This window comes from Pseudopodoces humilis, chromosome 29, assembly GCF_049639895.1.
Source record: "Pseudopodoces humilis isolate 2021_Gansu_Grassland_sample_001 chromosome 29, ASM4963989v1, whole genome shotgun sequence".
In the NCBI taxonomy this organism is placed as follows: domain Eukaryota; kingdom Metazoa; phylum Chordata; class Aves; order Passeriformes; family Paridae; genus Pseudopodoces; species Pseudopodoces humilis.
The window spans coordinates 531284-547613 of record NC_142228.1 but is presented as its reverse complement, the minus strand read 5'-3'; the positions used below and the strand labels follow the sequence as shown (position 1 = coordinate 547613).

Below are 16330 nucleotides of genomic sequence, written 5' to 3'. Positions count from 1 at the left end.
TGTGCACACTGTGTGTGTGTGCACTGTGTGTGTGTGTACACTGTGTGTGTGTGTACACTGTGTGTGTGTGTGCACATCCCCGTGTGTGTGCACTGTGTGTGTGCACACTGTGTGTGTGTGCACATCCCCGTGTGTGTGTGTACACTGTGTGTGTGTGCACATCCCCGTGTGTGTGCACACTGTGTGTGTGTACACTGTGTGTGTGTGTACACTGTGTGTGTGTGTACACTGTGTGTGTGTGTGCACATCCCCGTGTGTGTGTGTGTACACTGTGTGTGTGTGTGCACATCCCCGTGTGTGTGTGCACATCTGCGGGCAGCGCTCACACCCGCGGGCGGGTGTGCACACACACGTGCGTGTGTCCACGCTTACAGCCTCTCTAAAATCACCTCAGCCTCAAATCCCGATCCCAGATCCCAGGGCCAGGGTGAGGAGGGCGAGCCTTGCACAGCCCTGCGCACACACGCGGTCCCACAGCAGGTCCCGCACTGTCCCCCAGCCGTGAGGTGACACCGGAGCTGTCCCCGCTGGGCCAGACCGGCTCCAGGCTGGGGACTCGGTGGCACCGGCAGTGGAGGGAGGGGCGGTGCTGGCTCTGGGTGTCCCGATAACGCCCCCCGGCCTTATCTGGGCGCTGCCGGGGGCTCCCCTCCCTGCACAGCCTTGGGGGTTTTGGGGGTCCCTCCCCACTGTCCCCCAGCCGGGTTCTCTTGGCTGAGGCCCCTTGGCAGGGGCGGGGGGGTGTGTGGCACCCTGGTGGGCACAGGAGGTGGGACATGTCCCCTGGGGGATGTCCGTGTGCTGAGGGTGACTCTGATTTATTTGGGGGCTCTGGGGGTTTACGTGGCTGCTGTGGGATTCACCAGCCAGCCCCTTCCCCATTTCTCTGTCACAACAACGGGAAACTGAGGCACGGTGACAAACGGGGTCGGGGGGGGCTGCCCCCAGCGCGGTCAGCCCCCGCCCACCCTGGTGAAGGGGGTCCCTCGCCCCCCCAGACCCCGCGTGGGGGTGATGCTCAGCCCCCCCAAAACGGGGATTGAGGCAGGGCAAGGCAGGGGGTGGCGATCTGACCCTGGGGTGGGCAAAAGACCCCCCCAGAAACCCCGGGAACAGCCCCCTCCCCTTGGCTCAACCCACGGGGTCCCCCACCAGCGGCACCTCGTGTCGGGAGGGACAGGTGGGGACCCCTCCGGGGGACTCCGGCCCTCCGCGCTTTATTCTCCCCCCCCCATCCCCCGGAGAGAGATTTGGGGGGCCGGGGGCGGGGAGAGCATCCCTTGGGGGGGGGCGGCGCACGGCCCGTGGCGTGGGCACCGGCGGAGCAAAGCCTGCGCGGCGCGGGGGGCCGCGGCCGAGGGGTGCGGGGTCCCCGCGGGGGAAGGGGCATCGCCCGCGGCCGCGGCGGCTGGGCCGCTGGATGGAAGCGAGCTGGGTGCCGGCTGCCATGGCTCTGGGGCTCTCCTCCAAGAAAGCTTCCTCCAGGAATATCGCCGTGGAGAGGAAAAACCTCATCACCGTCTGCAGGTGCGGGGCCGGCCGGGGGGGCATCCCAAAATTGGGGGGGGGGGGAGGGAGCGGGGAGAGGGAGAAGCGACCACCGCTGGTGGGGATGGAGGAGATGGGGGGCGGGGAGGGGAGGCGGTGGGGAGGAGGGTTGGGGGGTTCTTCCCTCCCCCCCGCCGCCGCTTCACCCTTCGGGGGGATTTGTTGTTGCTGCGGTCGCTTTTTGAGTGGGGGGAAATTGGGATTTGGAGGGGGGAGGAGGATGGGGATGCGGGAACGGGGGGGGCGCGGGGCTGCGGAGCTGCGGGGCCGCGGGGTGCGGGCGGTGGGGCCGGGGCTGCGGGGCCGAGGCGGTTCCAGGGCGTTCCGGGGGGTTCCAGGGAGCTCCGGGGGGGCTTCGTGGATCTCCAGGGGCTGTCGGGGAAGCGAAGCGGGCGACGGGGGGCTGGGAACACGGTGACAACATGGAGGCGGCCAGTGCGCGGGTGTCGGGGGCCACTGGGGATGGGGGGGATGGCGAGGACAGGGGAGGCTGAGGGGGGTGATGGGGGCAGAGGGGTGCGGGGGGGGCTGGGGTTGGGGACCCCCATGCGGGCGGGGGCCCAGGAAGTGACGTCAGGGCCCCGGAGCGGCGGGGATGGGGGATGAAGGATGGAGGATGAGCGTTGTCATGGAGATCCCGGCTGGACCGGGATGGGGGGGCAGGAATGGGGTGGAGGGACGGGGTGGGGGGGCGCTGGTGGCTCCTGCCGGGGTGCGGGGGTGGGGTGACACCCCCGGGACCCCGCTGAGGGGCTGCTGGTGCTGGGAGTGCTGGAGGCTGGCCGGGCCTGGGGGGATGTGGGAGGTACCAGGGCCTGGGCAACCTTGCAGGGACCCCCAGGGCCTCGTGTTGGGGTCTGGGGACCTCAGGGCTCCTCACCGTGGCACGGAGCACCTCCAGACCCCACTGTCACGATATGGGGGCCCAATGGATCTCCTTGCCGTGGCGTGGGGCATTAAAAGATCCCGTTGTCACGACATGGAGACCCTCTGGATCTGCACCAGGATGCCTCCAGCCCTCACTGCTGTGCCCTGAGGCACCTCCAGACCTCACTGCCACCATGAGACACCCTCCACCTGCTGTCACGGGGACCCGCTCAGGCAGCTGAGACCCCCAGACCCCCCAGACTGGGTGATCCCCCCCAGGCAAACACCTGCCCCATCCCGCCCGGTCCTGCCGGGCTCGGCTCCGAGTCCTCGGCGTCGCTGTGCCCCGAGCACGAGCGCAGGGCGGAAGGGGAAACCATCACCGCCCGCGCACGGCCGGGGAGGAAGGGGGCCTTTGTTCGCCCTTCCTGGCCACTCGCACAGCGGGGAGCAGCGGCCGCCCCTCAGGGTCCCTGGGGACAGGGGGTCACCGAGCCACAGCCCAGCACGACGCCCTCTTCCCACTGCCGGGAGCAGGAGCCGACAGCTGGAAAAGCGCTTTGCTCTGGTGCTGAGCCCTCCTGTGTGCTGGAAAAGCGCTTTGCTCTGGTGCTGAGCCCTCCTGTGTGCTGGAAAAGCGCTTTGCTCTGGTGCTGAGCCCTCCTGTGTGCTGGAAAAGCGCTTTGCTCTGGTGCTGAGCCCTCCTGTGTGCTGGAAAAGCGCTTTGCTCTGGTGCTGAGCCTGCCTGTGTGCCAGGGGCTGGGCGGGTGCGGGGTGCGCGGCCCCTCCCAGCTGCCACCCCCATCCCCTCGCCAGGTTCTCAGTGAAAACCCTTCTGGAGAAGTACACGGCCGACCCCATCGATGACTCCTCCGAGGAGTTCGTTAACTTCGCTGCCATCCTCGAGCAGATCCTCAGCCACCGCTTCAAAGGTAATGCTGGCCCCCAGGACCGTCCCTGTCCCCGAGTCCCGTGGTGGATGGGACCAGGATGGGCCAGGATGGGCCAGGATGGGCCAGGATGGGCCAGGATGGTGTCCTGCTCTGCTGGGGGGGCTTTGCTGGCCCAGCAGCCCCTGAGCGCAGCCCGTGGGTGCCCGCAGGCCCCGTCAGCTGGTTCAGCTCTGATGGGCAGCGCGGCTTTTGGGATTACATCCGCCTGGCCTGCAGCAAGGTCCCCAACAACTGTGTCAGCAGCATCGAGAACATGGAGAACATCAGCACCTCCAGGGCCAAGGTCAGGAAGGCACCAGTCCTGTCTGTCCCTGTCCTTGTCCCCATCCCCATTTCTATGTCTGCCCATTTCCATTCACTCCACCCTGACCGTGGTACGTGGACTCATCTACATTCCCATCATATCCCATCCCATGGATCCCATCCCATGGATCCCATCCCATCCCATCCCATCCCATGGATCCCATCCCATCCCATCCCATCCCATCCCATCCCATCCCATCCCATCCCATCCCATCCCATCCCATCCCATCCCATCCCATGGATCCCATCCCATCCCATCCCATCCCATCCCATCCCATCCCATCCCATCCCATCCCATCCCATGGATCCCATCCCATCCCATCCCATCCCATCCCATCCCATCCCATCCCATCCCATCCCATCCCATGGATCCCATCCCATCCCATCCCATCCCATCCCATCCCATCCCATCCCATCCCATCCCATCCCATGGATCCCATCCCATGGATCCCATAGATCCCATCCCATGGATCCCATCCCATCCCATCCCATCCCAATTCCCATCCCATCCCATGGATCCCATCCCAATTCCCATCCCATCCCATCCCATCCCATGGATCCCATCCCATCCCATCCCATCCCATCCCATGGATCCCATCCCATCCCATCCCATCCCATCCCATCCCATCCCATCCCATCCCATCCCATCCCATCCCATCCCATCCCATCCCGGATCCCATCCCATCCCATCCCATCATATCCCATCCCATCCCATGGATCCCATCCCATCCCATCCCATCCCATCCCATCCCATCCCATCCCATCCCATCCCATCCCATCCCATCCCAATTCCCATCCCATCCCATCCCATCCCATCCCATGGATCCCATCCCATGGATCCCATAGATCCCATCCCATGGATCCCATCCCATCCCATGGATCCCATCCCATGGATCCCATCCCATCCCATCCCATGGATCCCATCCCATGGATCCCATCCCATCCCATCCCATCCCATCCCATCCCATCCCATCCCATCCCATCCCATCCCATCCCCACCCCTCTGTGCCCCCACCTTGCTCCCTTCCCCTGCCCCCCTGCAGCTCCATCCCACATCACAGGGCCCCATGGGACACCAGCTGTGGGTCCCTGTGGAGAAATGGGCTGGAAGCCGCTCCTGGGGACCTCCAGCTGCTGGTGTCCAGAGCGCTGGGGGTGGGTGGGAGGGTGGGGGGCAGATGTGGGGGCACCCCGAGGCAGCCCCATGCTCAGGACTGAGGCCTCGCAGGGCCGGGCCTGGATCCGTGTGGCGCTGATGGAGAAGCGAATGTCCGAGTACATCTCCACGGCCCTGCGGGACACTCGGACCACCAGGTGAGCAGCCCCTGGCCCTGCCGGCCCTGGCCACACCTGCACCGGGGCTGTGTGGGGTGCCAGGGTGGGTTTTGGGGTGCCAGGGTGGGTTTTTGGGGTGCCAGGGTGGGTTTTGGGGTGCCAGGGTGGGTTTTTGGGTGCCAGGGTGGTTTTTGGGGTGCCAGGGTGGGTTTTTGGGGTGCCAGGATGGGTTTTGGGGTGCCAGGGCAGGGTTTGGGGTGCCAGGGTGGGTTTTGGGGTGCCAGGGTGGTTTTTGGGGTGCCAGGATGGGTTTTGGGGTGCCAGGGTGGTTTTTGGGGTGCCAGGGTGGGTTTTGGGTTGCCAGGGTGGGTTTTTGGGTGCCAGGGTGGTTTTTGGGGTGCCAGGGTGGGTTTTTGGGGTGCCAGGGTGGGTTTTGGGGTGCCAGGGTGGTTTTTGGGGTGCCAGGGTGGGTTTTTGGGGTGCCAGGGTGGGTTTTTGGGTGCCAGGGTGGTTTTTGGGTGCCAGGGTGGGTTTTTGGGGTGCCAGGGTGGTTTTTGGGGTGCTGGGGGGCAGATCCAGCCGTGTGTTTCCCCACAGGCGGTTTTACGACGACGGGGCCATCATGCTGCGGGAGGAATCCGCGGTGCTCACGGGGATGCTCATCGGGCTCAGCGCCATCGACTTCAGGTAGGGACAGGTGACACAGCGGGACACGGGCCCCGACAACCTCGGGGTTCCCTGACCTTCTCCTCCTCCTCTCACTGCCTCGGCTCAGCTTCTGCCTGAAGGGAGAGGTGATGGACGGCAAAACGCCCGTGGTCATTGACTACACGCCCTACCTGAAGTTCACGCAGAGGTAGGAGCTGGGGTGCCCTGCCTGGGCTGGGGACCCCCCTGGCGCTCCCCCAGCCCCACGATGGGGCTCCCTGAAGGCCTGGCAGCCCCTGCTGAGCCCCCACCCCCCAGCTATGACTACCTGAGTGAGGAGGAGGAGCGGGGCAGTGTGGAGAGCAGCACAAGCGAGGACAGCTCACCTGAACACCCCTACCTGCCCCTGGTCACCGACGAGGACAGCTGGTACAACAAGTGGCGCAAGATGGAGCAGAAATTCCGCATTGTTTATGCCCAAAAGGTACCGGGAGCCAGGATGGGGCTGTCAGGGTATCAACTTCCCCGGGATGCTCCAGCCTGGTACCCTCAGCCCTTCATCCTGCTGCTATGGCAACCCAGCCCGCTCCTTGTCACTCTGGATGGCCCTGGGGACATTGGGGTGGTGGCAGTGGGGCACCGCTGACAGTGGCCTCACACAGGGGTACCTGGAGGAGCTGGTGAGGCTGCGGGAGTCACAGCTGAAGGACCTGGAGGCGGAGAACAAGCGGCTGAAGCTCCGGCTGGAGGAGGTGATGGTGCAGAACCAGCTGGAGAAGAGGGAGCTGGAGGGCGTCATCCTGGAGCTGCAGGAGCAGCTGTGAGTGGGGACCCGCTGCCGCTGCCAGAGGGCTCGGGGGGCTGGGGGTCCCTGCAGCCAGGGTGCCCCCAGGCCCTGGGTGGTCCCCAGTGCCCCACGTGTCCCCTGGGCCGTGTCCTGGCAGGTCCCCGGCACTGGTGGCTGCGCCAGGTGCTGAGCACCCGCCTTTGCTGCAGGACGGGGCTGATTCCCTGCGAGAACCCACAGCTGGCCCAGCTCTCCAAGGAGATGGTGACACCCCTGGTCAACCAGTGGCCCTCCCTGGGGACCCTCAACGGCAACGAGAGCGGCTCGGACAGCAAACTGTACAGAAGGTAACCCCAGAGCGAGGGCAGAGACCGGCCCTGCCCTGGACCGTGCTGGGGCCAGAAGGGCCGTGCCAGCCCCGGGGGGCTCAGAGCTGTCCCTCTGCAGGCACAGCTTTGTGAGCACCGACCAGCTCTCGGCCGAGAACAGCCTCAGCTCCGACTCCCAGCGCCTGGGCGAGGGCAAGCGCGAAGGGGAGCCCTGGGGGCCCTTGGGTAAGACCCCCCCACCCACCATAGGGTGCCCCCGGGGCCGAGCACATCTCCCCACGTGCACCCGGCTGTCTAGACCCCCCAGCAGCCCCCTCCTCACGGCTGGGCTGCTGCTCCAGCAGCGCAGGGACAGCCAGGTCGCCCCCAGAGAGGCGGTCCCTGTCCCCCCGGGGTGTCAGGGCTGGGACACCAACCCTGTGACAACTCGCTCTGCCCGCAGGGAAGGACCCCACGCCCTCCATGCTGGGGCTCTGCGGCTCCCTGGCCTCCCTGCCCAGCTGCAAGTCCCTGGCCAGCCTCAAGTCCAACGAGTGCCTGGTGAGCGACAGCACGGAAGCCAGCCCGACCCGCAGCCCCAGCTGAGACCCCCGGCCCCCGCACAGGACTGAGCTCGGCCCCCTCGCCCCCCCGGGACCAACGGGGGACTCGCCGATCCCACGGGGGAGGCTGGGGACCGGCAGCCCCCTCCCCATCTTGAGACCCCGCCCCGGCTGCGCCTCGGCCCCCCAGCCTGGACCCCGGCTGGAGACACGGACCTGGTGGGATGGGGGATGCAGGAGTGGGAGCCAGGCGAGCTGGGATGGGGGGAGTGAACTGTGCCACGGTTGGGGGGACACTGGGGAGCAAGGGGGGGTCGCGGCCAGGCCCCCACTGGGGTGAGGGTCCGGCGTGGCCCCACGGTCCGTCCTGCTCTGCCCTCGGTGCCCACCCGGGCTGCGCCTGCCTGGCCTCCCCCAGCTCCCCTGCACTGCGGGGGCTGCCTGTCCCCCCTTGCAGCAGCATCCCCACAACAGGGGGAGGACTTCTTCCCCCTTCCTTCCCATCCTCCCCTGGGTTTTGGGTTGTTTTGGGTGATTTTGGTTTTTATTTCAGCCCCATCTGCCTTGTTGGAGCAAAAGGAATCAATAAAAGCAGCAAGCAGAGCTGCCTTGTCACCCACCTCCCCAGCTGGGAACAGACCCCTTGTGCCCCCCTGCCACAAGGTCCTGGCCCAGGCAAGGCTGCTGGGGGCCCAGTAAGCCCCGGGGGCAGTGACAGCACCTTGGGGCCACTGCAGACCCCCAAGGGCAGCCCCTGGCCCATCAGCAGTGGGTGCTGCCGGGGGGAGGATGGTCCTGGGGTCCCCCAACCCCCAGTAAACGCCCACCAGGGACCCTGTGGGTGACAGTACTGTGCCCACACAACAGGGCCATGGCTGTCACCCCACAGCTGCCTCTACAGCCCCCCAACACACAGAAATCTTTCCATTAAGAGACAATTATTTTATTTAAGAAATTAGGAGAAATTCCCTCCATGAGTCCTGGGGTAGGGGGGGCAGTGCCCGCAGAGCTGGGGCAGGTCCTTGCAGTGAAAGGATGGGACAGGGGGGCCACAACAGCCCCCCAGAGCAGCAGTGAGGTCTGTCCCCACACAGGGTCTGTCCAACCAGGGTCTGACAGATGGGGACATCCCGAGTGGGAGGAGAGGTCCAGAGGCAGGGAGAGGGTCCTGATGTGTCCCCATGCCATGCAGAGCCAGGTGAGGCTGTGAGTGTTGGTCAGGAGGGGCAGACCCTCAGGCAGAGCAGGGCTGGGGGGCCCGGGCAGGCAGAGAAGCCCCCGAGGTCTGGGGTTTGGTCCTTGCCAGAGCCCCAGCTCCATCTCCTGCCTGGCCAGGTCTCCTGGGACACCCCATCCTTGCCAGAGTGTCCATGAATCCAGCAGCAGCATCTGTCCAGTGCCAAGGGATGAGTGCGGGGGGCTCCACATCCCCCCCAGTGGCACAGCAGCAGGCACAGATGTCCCCCAGAGTGGCTGGGATGGGGGTGGCCAGGCTGGGCCTGGCTCCGTGTGCGGGCAGCGGGAGGCAGAGCAGGAACGAAGGCACTTGGGCTCTGCACAGCCGAGCGTGGATCGCCGCTCCTGGGACACCTGGCTGGAGCAGGGCGGGATCCCCGGCTGGGATGGCACCGTCCCCTGGGCACGGCCACATCCAGCCCTGCCCCAGGCCCGCTCACAATCCCCGCAGCTGCTGCTCCTGGTTCAGCCTCTGGAAGAAGCTCTTGCCAAATTCATAGGTGCTGATCATGATGGCGCAGGCAGGTGCCACCTTGATGACGCGGGGCAGGAACCCTGCAAGGACAGTCCTGTGAGCCCAGGGGTGACACCTGGAACCCCAGCACGGGGCCGGGGCACATCCTCACCTGCAAACAGCCCCCGGGTGCCAGACTCGGCGCGGATCCGCTGCATGAGCAGCCAGGTGGAGGAAGGCTTGGAGGCTGTGACTGCGGGGAGAGGGGAGTGGGTGAGGGGTGGGGAACACCCACAGGAGTCCTGGTTGCCCCCCAGGCACCTGCCTGGAGCCTGGCCCCTCACCTGGGTGCACCTCACTGTCTCCCAGCTCGATCTGCCGCTGGGTTTTGACCACGTCGAAGGGCAGCGTCAGCACCGCGGCCACCTGTGGTGGTGACACTGGATGGTGAGGCAGGCTGTGGGGCTCCTGCCCAGTGCCAGCTCTGCTGTCACCTCCCAGCACCATCCCAGTCCCACTCCTCCCTCCCACGGGGGCCAGCGGGAGCCCCAGCGTCACTCACCGTGCCAGAGATGGCCCCGGATGCGAAGCTGACCGTGAACGTGGCCCCGTCCAGCCAGGGCTGCCTGCAGAGCCACGTCCTCACCAGCTCGTAGTTAAACCAGTACAGAGCTGGGGGAGAGGAGACACCGGTGCTACCTCGGGGCACCCTGGCCACACCAACGCCCCCAGCAGCGCGGGGCGGCCCTGGGCCCCATCCCAGTGCCCCCCAGCCGTACCCGAGAAGGGGACGTCCCGCAGCACGGTGGGTCCCCAGCCTCTCCAGAGGGACAGCCAGCCGTCCTGGGCCACTGCAGACTGGATGCAGACGCGCAGCTCGCGGTAGCTGAGCTGCTGGGACTGCATCTTGGTACGGATCAGCTCCAGGGGGCTGATGACTGTCACAGCACCCACTGCAACAGAAGGGACACGGGGAATGAGCCCCGTCCGCTCCAGCGGCCGTCCCGGAGCCATCAGCATCGTGCCAGGAGAGCCAGGCACTGAACGTGGCACTGAGACCTGCTGCCAGGACACAGGGACATGGGGGGACCCCGGAGAGGAGGGGTACTCACGCCTGGCGAGGGCCCCAGCCAGCAGGGGGATGTAGTGGCCCCAGCTCCCCATCCGGGTGTGCAGGTAGTCCCGGAGCTGGTCGTAGGTGGTGAAGTAAATGACGGTGGCTGGCACAGCCATGACCCTGCGAGGAGGAGAAGGGGTGTGAGAGGCACGTGTCCTCCCTGGGGGCTGGCAGGGGGCTTGGGACCAACGTCTGTGTGCCTGGACAGGGGTAACAGCCAGAATCTCCAAACTCACAGGGTGGGGGGCAAGCCACTCCACAGAGATCTGATGCCCTCATAGCGTGTGATCTTCACAAAGGCATCCTGGGGAGAGAGCAGAGCACCAGGGGCAGGAGTTACAGGTGGAAGAAGGGCACACAACCCCCCAGAAAACACCCCAACACCCCTCTGGGATGGGGAGGCCCCTGCCCATGCCTGGAGCTCCTACCAGCGTGCCGGTGAAGTGGCCGGGGGCCTTGTACCAGGCGGTGCAGCCGTTGCCGTTCTGGCAGACGTACAGGTGGTCCATGAGGCCGTTGCAGTAGAGGAAACACTTCCCTGGGGCAGGAATAACAGCACTGCCATTACACAGGAGACCCTTCCCCTCTGCCCAGCGCATCTGATCCCAAAGCCATCCCATCTTCCAGGGAGGAGCCAAACCCTCAGTGCTTGAGCCCAGTGTGGACCAGTCCGAGACCGAGGCCAGGAGAGGAACAACCCTGCAGCAAGGGTCTGATCACGGCCAGAACCAGGGGATGGGGGTACAGCAGGACCCACTGCCAGCAAGGGACAGGGTTCATGCCTCACTTGGTCTCGGCTCTGCTGCCCTGGCACAGTGGGGACATCAGCACCGGCCCCTCCACCGTGCTCAAGCCAGGCACGAGGGACACCGGGCAGTGGAAACCCAAGGGGACTTTGTCGTGGCAACAGGACAGAGTGACAAGACAGGAGGACCACAGCCAGCCAGGCCTGCTGCACAACAGATCCCCAGAGATGTGGCACAGCCAGCCCCAAAGCACGGCTGCAGGGGCAGCCTGGACTGGGGACAATGTCAGCCCCCGTACCTCAGGGATGTCCCTGCAGCCAGAGGAGCCCAAGCCACCACCAGTGGAGAAGCAAACCAGGATGAAGGCTTGGGAAAGCAAAGGCACTGGCAGCAGGAGCCCCTGGCGTACTCACATGTGGCCGGCTGAGCGCCCCAGGGCACTGACTGCGCTGCCAACGCTGAAACACACAACAGGGACACACTGAGCAACCACACAGGGGACGTGCCACCACCTGGGGCTGGGCACACGTGGGCTGCAGCTCCCAGCCAGGCAGGGAGAGCTCTGCGGGTGACGGGGCAGCGTGCCTCCACAGCCACTTCCCCAGCGGTTCCTACTGTCACCAAACCAGTCCCTTGAGGCCAGCCCCTGCCCACTGACCCCACAGGAAGGGGCAGAGTCCATGGGGAGCAGCACGGAAGAGCCAGCAGCTGCAGCAGGCTGAGCCTCTTTGGGGCTGGGGGCTGCCAGGCACAGCGCTGACCCCTCGGCACCGGGCTGTGGAGGCGGAAGGACAGAGCCAAGCACGAGCCCAGCTCCCCCGGCAGGGCCCCCGAGCCCGTGAGGACGAGGGGCCCGTGGTAACCTGCCACCTCGTGATGGCCCCACGCTCCAGAGCAGAGGCACCCCTGCCACCAGCGCTGCCAGCTGAGACACCCCGCGGGCTGCAGCCCCCCACCCTGCTCCGAGAGGGGTTACCTTTGGAGAAGGGGGTCCTCTGGGCCTGCAGCCGGATCTTCACCACGTCCAGCGGTGTCACTAAAAAGACACCAACCCTCAGCCATGACACGTCCCGTGCCAGCCCCCACCCCGGTGCCCACCCCACCACACTCACCGAAGAGGGAGGTGAGGATGGCACCTGTCCCTGAGGCCAGCATCTGCTGCAGCGGCGTGATGCCCCCGCCGGGGCTCGGGGACACCTTCTCAGCCATGGCACTGTCCCCCTGCAATGCACGGCCAGGGATGCTGGAGCCTGGGGGGTCCCTGCCCAGGGATGAGGAGCCCCCCTGGCATCCCCACCCGTGTGAGGACAGGTGTCCCACGCCCGCTGTGCTATCGCTGCAGCACACGGCAGGCGAGGGCCCCCCACAATCAGGGTGCCCTGGGGGGTGACAGGGACTGGCTCCCAGGGCCGGCCCAGCCCTGATAACACCCCCTGGCCCCACACTGGCAGCAGGCCCAGCCTGGCTGGAGAGGTGGGGACAGTCCAGCCTCCCGTGTCCTTGGGGAGGGACGACTGTCCCCTTACTACACTTGGAAAATGAAGCCATGCCCTGACAGCCCCCCCAGCCCGGCTGGGATGGCAGCAGAGCCCAGTGCAGCCACAGTGGGACACCAGGGAGGGCGAGATACCCCTCGTGAGTTTGCAACAAGCACCCCAAAAAGGGTTTGGGCATCTCAAACCTTCTGCCTGATCCCGCTGGGGCTTGGCAAGGCTGCAGAAGGGGATATCACACCCTTCCCAGGGAGAAGGATGTGGAGAAGCGACCCTCAGCACATTCAGCACCAGCTGCTCTGTTTGACTGCAGCCTGGGGATGATTATCATGCTGGGACAGGGCCATAGCAGGAGGGCTTCCAGGCTCTGGGAGCCCACAGGGTTCTTTAAAGCCTGGGAATGCTGCAAAAAGCCTTTGCCATCTGACTCAGCAATTTGCAAGGTCAGAGAAGTCATAAATCTCTCCTTTACGGCTCTGGAATTGTTGGGTGACCAAGGCTGCAAGTCGGGACAGGTCCGTCCTGAAGCCACTCGTGCCAGCCCCACAAGGAGCTGGGTCTGTCCTGGCACATGTTCCAGCCCCACTGGAGAGCTGGATCTATCCCAGCCCTGCACATATGCCACCCCCAGCAGCAGCTGGGCCTGTCCTGAACGCACACCCTGCAGTCCCCCCAGACCCCGGGTGCTCTTTGGGCACAGGTCCCCATGTGCCCCATGTGCCCCATGTGCCCCACAGCCACTGCAGCACCGTGCCACGGGCAGGGCGCTGCCCCCGGACCCTGCCCTGTGACCAGCCCTGACGCAAGGCAGGAGAAATCTCTTGCTCCCAGCTCTGCCACAGCTGATAAACTCTCCTGGCACGTCAGGGGACCCAGCACAGCCCCTCTGGGTGCCGGGGGAGGGGGGCACCTCCAGGGCTGCTGTTTGTACCCAAGCTCCCTCCTCAGCCGGGAGCTGCTCCCTTTTCCATGCAGGGTAAAATCAGCCCCTAAAGCCAGAGCCCCTGCTCCGGTGCCAGCGGGGCTGGGGACGGCTCGGTGACAGAGGGGGGAAATCAAAGCCGGGTTAAGATGGTCAATGCAAACAATTCCCCGGGTCTGGGGCCTGCGGGGAAGCTCAAGGGCTGTGGAAGGGCCCGGCTGAGCGCAGCCCTGGGGCAGAGCGGAATCCTGCGGGCACATCCTCGGCCCTGGGCTGTCCCGGCCGGGGGATGTGGGGCTGGGTCTCCATCATCTGTCCCGGGAGTGCCCAGACAGCCCCGGGACCGCGTCCTGCGGGACCCCCGATGCTGGAGCCCGAACCCCCGCCCGCCTTCCGCCCCGTGCCTGGAGCCTGCAGCCCCCCGAGGGCTCTGCCCGGGGCTGCGCCCCCTGCCCTGGCCCTACACCTCCCTCTCGCAGGGTCTGCAGCCCCGCCAATCTCGGGGCCCTCCCTCTCCACGCCCTCCGCAGCGGCACGACCCCCGACACCGGGGGAAACTGAGGCAGCGGTCACGCGTGCCGGACCACGAGGGGGATGACGTGGGGGACGGGTGTCGGGGAAGTGCCGGGGGTTCCGCCCCACCTGCTCATTCCAGCCAGGCTTGGCGCGTCCCCGCGGGACCGGGAGGCGGCCCGGCGGCGGCGGCGGCGGCGGCGGCGCCTTTAAGGAGCCTCACGGGCCCCCCGCGCCCTCCGCCGCACTTCCGCCCGCCCCGCGCACGCGCACTGCGCCACCAGACACACACACCTGGCGCCCCCTGGCGGCCCGGGAGCCGCGGAGGGAAAAACACCTGGAACATCTGGAACAGAGAAACACCTGGAACAGAGAAACACCTGGAACACCTGGAACACCTGGAACAGAGAAACACCTGGAACAGAGAAACACCTGGAACATCTGGAACAGAGAAACACCTGGAACAGAGAAACACCTGGAACATCTGGAACAGAGAAACACCTGGAACAGAGAAACACCTGGAACATCTGGAACAGAGAAACACCTGGAACAGAGAAACACCTGGAACACCTGGAACACCTGGAACAGAGAAACACCTGGAACAGAGAAACACCTGGAACATCTGGAACAGAGAAACACCTGGAACAGAGAAACACCTGGAACAGAGAAACACCTGGAACACCTGGAACACCTGGAACAGAGAAACACCTGGAACATCTGGAACAGAGAAACACCTGGAACATCTGGAACAGAGAAACACCTGGAACAGAGAAACACCTGGAACAGAGAAACACCTGGAACATCTGGAACAGAGAAACACCTGGAACACCTGGAACAGAGAAACACCTGGAACAGAGAAACACCTGGAACACCTGGAACACCTGGAACAGAGAAACACCTGGAACAGAGACACACCTGGAACATCTGGAACAGAGAAACATCTGGAACACCTGGAACAGAGAAACACCTGGAACAGAAACACCTGGAACACAGACACACCTGGAACACAGAACAAAGCCTCTCATTTCCCACACCAGCACTGTGAGCACCCAGCATCTCCCCATCCTCTGCCGTGCCCCCTGCAGCTCCTCCGGGCCTTCTGAGCAGAGGCCACTTCCACTTGGGCCTGTGAGAGTTGGGATTCGTGCCAGGACCTGATGGGGCTGTGGGGGCTGGAATCCCATCTCTACTCAGTGCAGACCCTCAATTTGAGTCCTCCCATGTGTTGGAAATGCTGTTTTTCCTACGGAGAACCCTGAGTCCTTCTGGGTGAGGTGGTGATCTCCCTGAGGGGCTCCGATTTCTGCTTGTAGTTAAATTTGGAGAATTTCTCGGGAGGAGTTTCTTCACTGAAAGGGTGATTAAACATTGGAAGGGGGGGGGTGGTGGAGTCCCATCCCTGGAGTTGTCCAAGGCAGGACTCAACACGTCACTCAGTGCCCGGTCTGGTTGACAAGGTGCAGATTGGTCACGGGTTGGACTCGATGATCTAGGAGGTCTTTTCCAAGCTCAGTGATTGTGGGAAGGTGGTTCAAGCTCACCCGTGTGTGGGTGGGAGGGAGCGGAGCCCTTGTGGTGCCCCTCGCTGTAATCTGGGCTGATGACAGCAGATGGCTCCCGAAGCCCCTCTGGAACCCGCACGGACCCCCGGCCGTGGGCTCCGAGCTGACCCCGGCAGCCCCCGCGGGTGGCACAACCGCGGCTGCAGAACTGCGGGGAGATGACAGCTGCAGCTGGTGCATCCTTCAGGAAACTCCCGCCGGTGACTCCGTTTGTGTGACAGCATCGCTGCAGGACCTGCTGTGGTGCTGCATGGTGCAATCCCTGCCTCACAGCCGGCTGAACTCCTGCCCTGACAAACTCCAGCACAAATCCTGCGCAGGTGCCCACGGCCCTCGTTGCTGTCCTGTGGGAAGGAGGAGTACTCGAGCACAGGGGGTGTGCAGGCGCCAGAGCAGCCTCTGCCTGTTGAACAGGAGCAGTTTGGGGCTCAGAGTCTGCGGTTCCGGGGCTGTTTGGAATGGAGCCTGTTTCACCCACAGAGATGTTCCCTGTCCCTTTGCAGAGCTGGCAGAGCTCTGGTGGCTGCTCTCCTCCAGGAATTCAGCCCCTCCTGGCTGCTGACATCTCTGAGAATTGTCAGTGAAGGGGGAAGCCAATGCCAGGAACTGCCCTTCCATGACACCAGGTCCAAGGGAGTCTTGGCTTTAAGTGCTGTGAACCCAGGAGCCCGATAATTCCCACAAGGTCCTGTAAGTGAACACATCCTGTGCCTCCCTGATGAGTCATCTCTGCCTCTTAGAGACACAGGCTTTAAGTGAGCTGAAAAGCCTCTTGCAGCTGGTAATTTAGAAATGGAATAATGATTAATTAAAAATATATCTGTCCTTAGGGCTATCGGGTCTTGTATCATCTGGTTTAGGTGTTGGGCTCTGTGTGGCTCCCACACAGCTGAAAAGAGACAGGAACAGTGTCTTCTCAGATGGGGTGGGGTCAAGAGGCACCAGTGAAAGATGGTTTAAGTGCCTTGGCCTCGATTTTTTGGGTCTCTCCATTTGCTAAAGAGGTCAGGGTGAAAGGGTGAGTTTGTTTATCCC

The 16330-nt window shown here is 64.5% G+C and overlaps 2 protein-coding genes across 4 annotated transcripts; one reads left to right on the top strand and one right to left on the bottom strand.

Moving 5' to 3' along the window:
* The first annotated feature begins 1330 nt into the window (after positions 1–1330).
* RUNDC3A (RUN domain containing 3A) lies at positions 1331–7824 on the top strand. Of its 2 annotated transcripts, none has more exons than XM_005532450.3 (11): positions 1331–1527; positions 3232–3347; positions 3518–3651; positions 4900–4985; positions 5544–5633; positions 5722–5802; positions 5913–6078; positions 6257–6414; positions 6591–6728; positions 6829–6935; positions 7153–7824. In XM_005532450.3, the coding sequence occupies exons 1-11, from the start codon at positions 1421–1423 to the stop codon at positions 7293–7295; spliced, it is 1326 nt and encodes a 441-aa protein (XP_005532507.1). In that variant the 5' UTR covers positions 1331–1420; the 3' UTR covers positions 7296–7824. The 2 variants fall into 2 exon arrangements, with proteins under 2 accessions (XP_005532507.1, XP_087924110.1); XM_088067984.1 differs by having other exon boundaries at positions 6539–6728.
* A 355-nt stretch (positions 7825–8179) lies between these two features.
* On the bottom strand, positions 8180–14010 carry SLC25A39 (solute carrier family 25 member 39). Of its 2 annotated transcripts, XM_014260997.2 has the most exons (12): positions 13863–14010; positions 11918–12026; positions 11782–11841; positions 11219–11263; positions 10488–10597; positions 10296–10363; positions 10055–10179; positions 9722–9895; positions 9505–9614; positions 9287–9368; positions 9115–9195; positions 8180–9043 (listed from the first exon to the last, which is right to left on the bottom strand). In XM_014260997.2, exons 2-12 carry the CDS (start codon positions 12012–12014, stop codon positions 8925–8927), a joined length of 1071 nt encoding a protein of 356 aa, XP_014116472.1. In that variant the 5' UTR covers positions 12015–12026; positions 13863–14010; the 3' UTR covers positions 8180–8924. The 2 variants fall into 2 exon arrangements, with proteins under 2 accessions (XP_014116472.1, XP_005532505.1); XM_005532448.3 differs by lacking the exon at positions 11219–11263.
* Between the last annotated feature and the right edge of the window lie 2320 nt (positions 14011–16330).